Source organism: Caretta caretta, chromosome 1 (assembly GCF_965140235.1).
Source record: "Caretta caretta isolate rCarCar2 chromosome 1, rCarCar1.hap1, whole genome shotgun sequence".
Lineage (NCBI taxonomy): Eukaryota > Metazoa > Chordata > Testudines > Cheloniidae > Caretta > Caretta caretta.
The window spans coordinates 284,730,786-284,736,069 of NC_134206.1; the positions used below are offsets into that span (position 1 = coordinate 284,730,786).

Consider the following 5,284-nt stretch of genomic DNA (forward strand, 5'->3'; position numbering starts at 1 on the left):
GCTGTCTCCCTATCTCATGGCCACACCATTCCCTGGATGGGCATAGATGAGTGGGGGCATGCTAATAAATAAACACTGAATTTGGAACAGAAACTTGTTTCTCTTTTGTTAAATGTGGACAAACTTTGCCATGGTATAAAACTACTCATTAAAGTGAAATTAAACAGCTACTATCTTTTTAAGTGTAGTCATCACCCCTGCCCCAATACACACACACACACACACACACACACACACAAAGTGGTCTGCGTGTGTGTGCAAGCTTTTAACCTTTAGGCTGTAAGTGCTTCAGAACCGGGGGTGATGTTTATGTGGAACTGTGCAGTGCCTGGTGTGTTTGTGGTTGTGACATATTGTACCCCATGTAACCCCCCTACCCACATATTCACCACTGTTATATATGTTATGTTTTGTACAAAGTATGCCTTGTGAGATATTTGAAAAGTCATTCAGTTGCGGATTAATATCCTGTTGAAAGGTATGTATAGCTTCATTGCAGATGAAGCTATGAGATTTTTGCTACATGCTTTGAGAGTCTGGCGATGGGCCACAGCCTAGTTCCTCAGCCCTGGTCTACGCTAGGACTTTAGGTCGAATTTAGCAGCGTTAAATCGATGTAAACCTGCACCCGTCCACACAATGAAGCCCTTTATTTCGACTTAAAGGGCTCTTAAAATCGATTTCCTTACTCCACCCCTGACAAGTGGATTAGCGCTTAAATCGACGTTGCCGGCTCGAATTTGGGGTACTGTGGACACAATTCGATGGTATTGGCCTCCGGGAGCTATCCCAGAGTGCTCCATTGTGACCGCTCTGGACAGCACTCTCAACTCAGATGCACTGGCCAGGTAGACAGGAAAAGAACCGCGAACTTTTGAATCTCATTTCCTGTTTGGCCAGCGTGGCAAGCTGCAGGTGACCATGCAGAGCTCATCAGCACAGGTGACCATGATGGAGTCCCAGAATCGCAAAAGAGCTCCAGCATGGACCGAACGGGAGGTACGGGATCTGATCGCTGTTTGGGGAGAGGAATCCGTGCTATCAGAACTCCGTTCCAGTTTTCGAAATGCCAAAACCTTTGTGAAAATCTCCCAGGGCATGAAGGACAGAGGCCATAACAGGGACCCGAAGCAGTGCCGCGTGAAACTGAAGGAGCTGAGGCAAGCCTACCAGAAAACCAGAGAGGCGAACAGCCGCTCTGGGTCAGAGCCCCAAACATGCCGCTTCTATGATGAGCTGCATGCCATTTTAGGGGGTTCAGCCACCACTACCCCAGCTGTGTTGTTTGACTCCTTCAATGGAGATGGAGGCAATACGGAAGCAGGTTTTGGGGACGAAGAAGATGATGAGGAGGAGGAGGTTGTAGATAGCTCACAGCAAGCAAGCGGAGAAACCGGTTTTCCCGACAGCCAGGAACTGTTTCTCACCCTAGACCTGGAGCCAGTACCCCCCGAACCCACCCAAGGCTGCCTCCTGGACCCAGCAGGCGGAGAAGGGACCTCTGGTGAGTGTACCTTTTAAAATACTATACATGGTTTAAAAGCAAGCATGTGAAAGGATTACTTTGCCCTGGCATTTGCGGTTCTCCTAGATGTAGTCCTAAAGCCTTTGCAAAAGGTTTCTGGGGAGGGCAGCCTTATTGCGTCCTTCATGGTAGGACACTTTACCACTCCAGGCCAGTAACACGTACTCGGGAATCATTGTAGAACAAAGCATTGCAGTGTATGTTTGCTGGCATTCAAACAACATCCGTTCTTTATCTCTCTGTGTTATCCTCAGGAGAGTGAGATTTAATTCATGGTCACCTGGTTGAAATAGAGTGCTTTTCTTCAGGGGACACTCAGAGGAGCCCATTCCTGCTGGGCTGTTTGCCTGTGGCTAAACAGAAATGTTCCCCGCTGTTAGCCACTGGCAGGGGGGAAGGTTGAGGGGGTAGTCACGCGGTGGGAGGAGGCAAAATGCGACCTTGTAACGAAAGCACATGTGCTATGTATGTAATGTTAACAGCAAGGTTTACCCTGAAAGAGTGTAGCTACTGTTTTATAAAATGTGTCTTTTTAAATACCGCTGTCCCTTTTTTTTTCTCCACCAGCTGCATGTGTTTCAATGATCACAGGATCTTCTCCTTCCCAGAGGCTAGTGAAGCTTAGAAAGAAAAAAAAAACGCACTCGCGATGAAATGTTCTCCGAGCTCATGCTGTCCTCCCACACTGACAGAGCACAGATGAATGCGTGGAGGCAAATAATGTCAGAGTGCAGGAAAGCACAAAATGACCGGGAGGAGAGGTGGCGGGCTGAAGAGAGTAAGTGGCGGGCTGAAGACAGGGCTGAAGCTCAAATGTGGCGGCAGCGTGATGAGAGGAGGCAGGATTCAATGCTGAGGCTGCTGCAGGACCAAACCAGTATGCTCCAGTGTATGGTTGAGCTGCAGCAAAAGCAGCTGGAGCACAGACTGCCACTGCTGCCCCTCTGTAACCAACCGCCCTCCTCCCCAAGTTCCATAGCCTCCACACCCAGACGCCCAAGAACGCGGTGGGGGGGCCTCCGGCCAACCAGCCACTCCACCACAGAGGATTGCCCCAAAAAAAGAAGGCTGTCATTCAATAAATTTTAAAGTTGTAAACTTTTAAAGTGCTGTGCTTAAAGTGCTGTGTGGCATTTTCCTTCCCTCCTCCACCACCCCTCCTGGGCTACCTTGGTAGTCATCCCCCTATTTGTGTGATGAATGAATAAAGAATGCATGAATGTGAAGCAACAATGACTTTATTGCCTCTGCAAGTGGTGATTGAAGGGAGGAGGGGCGGATGGTTAGCTTACAGGGAAGTAGAGTGAACCAAGGGGCGGGGGGTTTCATCAAGGAGAAACAAATGGAACTTTCACACCGTAGCCTGGCCAGTCATGAAACTGGTTTTCAAAGCTTCTCTGATGCATACCGCGCCCTCCTGTGCTCTTCTAACCGCCCTGGTGTCTGGCTGTGCGTAACCAGCAGCCAGGCGATTTGCCTCAACCTCCCACCCCGCCATAAACATCTCCCCCTTACTCTCACAGATATTGTGGAGCACACAGCAAGCAGTAATAACAGTGGGAATATTGGTTTCGCTGAGGTCTAAGCGAGTCAGTAAACTGCGCCAGCGCGCCTTTAAACATCCAAATGCACATTCTACCACCATTCTGCACTTGCTCAGCCTGTAGTTGAACAGCTCCTGGCTACTGTCCAGGCTGCCTGTGTACGGCTTCATGAGCCATGGCATTAAGGGGTAGGCTGGGTCCCCAAGGATACATATAGGCATTTCAACATCCCCAACAGTTATTTTCTGGTCTGGGAATAAAGTCCCTTCCTGCAGCTTTTGAAACAGACCAGCGTTCCTGAAGATGCGAGCATCATGCACCTTTCCCGGCCATCCCACGTTGATGTTGGTGAAACGTCCCTTGTGATCCACCAGAGCTTGCAGCACTATCGAAAAGTACCCCTTGCGGTTTATGTACTCGGCGGCTTGGTGCTCCGGTGCCAAGATAGGGATATGGGTTCCGTCTATAGCCCCACCACAGTTAGGGAATCCCATTGCAGCAAAGCCATCCACTTTGACCTGCACATTTCCCAGGGTCACTACCCTTGATATCAGCAGATCTTTGATTGCGTGGGCTACTTGCATCACAGCAGCCCCCACAGTAGATTTGCCCACTCCAAATTGATTCCCAACTGACCGGTAGCTGTCTGGCGTTGCAAGCTTCCACAGGGCTATCGCCACTCGCTTCTCAACTGTGAGGGCTGCTCTCATCTTGGTATTCATGCACTTCAGGGCAGGGGAACTTCTCAAAGTTCCATGAAAGTGCCCTTACGCATGCGAAAGTTTCGCAGCCACTGGGAATCGTCCCAGACCTGCAACACTATGCGGTCCCACCAGTCTGTGCTTGTTTCCCGAGCCCAGAATCGGCGTTCCACAGCATGAACCTGCCCCATTAGCACCATGATGCATGCATTGGCAGCGCCCATGCTTTCAGAGAAATCTGTGTCCATGTCCTAATCACTCACGTGACCGCACTGACGTCGCCGCCTCGCCCGGTATCGCTTTGCCAGATTCTGGTGCTGCATATACTGCTGGATAATGCGTGTGGTGTTTAATGTGCTCCTAATTGCCAAAGTGAGCTGAGCGGCCTCCATGCTTGCCTTGGTATGGCGTCCGCACAGAAAAAAGGCGCGGAACGATTGTCTGCCGTTGCTCTGACGGAGGGAGGGGCGACTGACGACACGGCTTACAGGGTTGGCTTCAGGGAGCTAAAATCAACAAAGGGGGTGCCTGTACATCAAGGAGTATTTCAGGCAGGACTTCACGGAGGGTTCCAATAAGAAATGGTGCATCTAAGTTATCTTTCTTATTGGAACAAGGAGGTTAGCCTGGCCTCTGATTGATACATGGCTAGATTTACCTCGCTGCACCTTCTCTGTGAGTGACTGCAGTGTGACCTAGAGGAATGAGTCCCCTAGACAGGGGAGGAGGCAAATGAGTACAAAACAAATCTGGTCTATTTCTTGTTTTGACCCACTCCATCTATCTTTTACATCTTTGGCTGGCAGCAGACGGTGCAGAAGGACTGCATGCCATCCACATCTCATGGCTGCTCGGCAGAAGATGGTACAGTACGACTGCTAGCCATCCCCATCTCTTGCCTGCCTGGCAGAAGATGGTACAATACGACTGCTAGCAGTCCTCATCTCTTGCCTGCCTGGCAGAAGATGGTACAGTACGACTGCTAGCAGTCCGTATCGCCTGCCCGCTCACCATAAGACGGTTCAATAGGACTGACTGCAGGACTAAAGAGAATGACCTGGTCAAGTCACTCCAAATTTAGTCCCTGCGCCCATGTCTGCCCAGGCGCTCCCAGCCGACGTGGCCAGGAGCACCTCGGACACAACGAGGACGACTACCAATCGTTTTGCACTGTCTGCTGCCAGAAGGCAATGGGTTGCTGCTACTGTGCAGCAAAGCCGTACCGCGTCTGCCAGAACCCAGGAGACATACGGTGACGGTTACCTGAGCGGGCTCCATGCTTGCCGTGGTATGGCGTCTGCACAGGTAACTCAGGAAAAAAGGCGCGAAATGATTGTCTGCCCTTGCTTTCACGGAGGGAGGGAGGGAACGGTCTCCCACAGTATTCTTGTCAGCAAGTTAAGGAAGTATGGGCTGGATGAATGCACTACAAGGTGGGTAGATAGCTGGCTAGATTGTCGGGCTCAACGGGTAGTGATCAATGGCTCCATGTCTAGTTGGCAGCCGGTATCAAG

General features: G+C 50.6%; 1 protein-coding gene across 1 annotated transcript; it reads left to right on the top strand.

Annotated features, from left to right (window-relative positions):
• The first annotated feature begins 594 nt into the window (after positions 1-594).
• Positions 595-2,524, top strand: LOC142070810 (myb/SANT-like DNA-binding domain-containing protein 7). The gene is made up of 2 exons (XM_075124773.1): positions 595-1,504; positions 2,093-2,524. Exons 1-2 carry the CDS (start codon positions 922-924, stop codon positions 2,176-2,178), a joined length of 669 nt encoding a protein of 222 aa, XP_074980874.1. The 5' UTR covers positions 595-921; the 3' UTR covers positions 2,179-2,524.
• Positions 2,525-5,284: the final 2,760 nt, after the last annotated feature.

Coding starts and splice junctions, on each gene's coding strand:
- LOC142070810 (XM_075124773.1), top strand. CDS start 922: ATGCAGAGCTCATCAGCACAGGTGACCATGATGGAGTCCCAGAATCGC. Junction 1,505..2,092: donor AGGCGGAGAAGGGACCTCTG/GTGAGTGTACCT, acceptor TTTCTCCACCAG/CTGCATGTGTTTCAATGATC.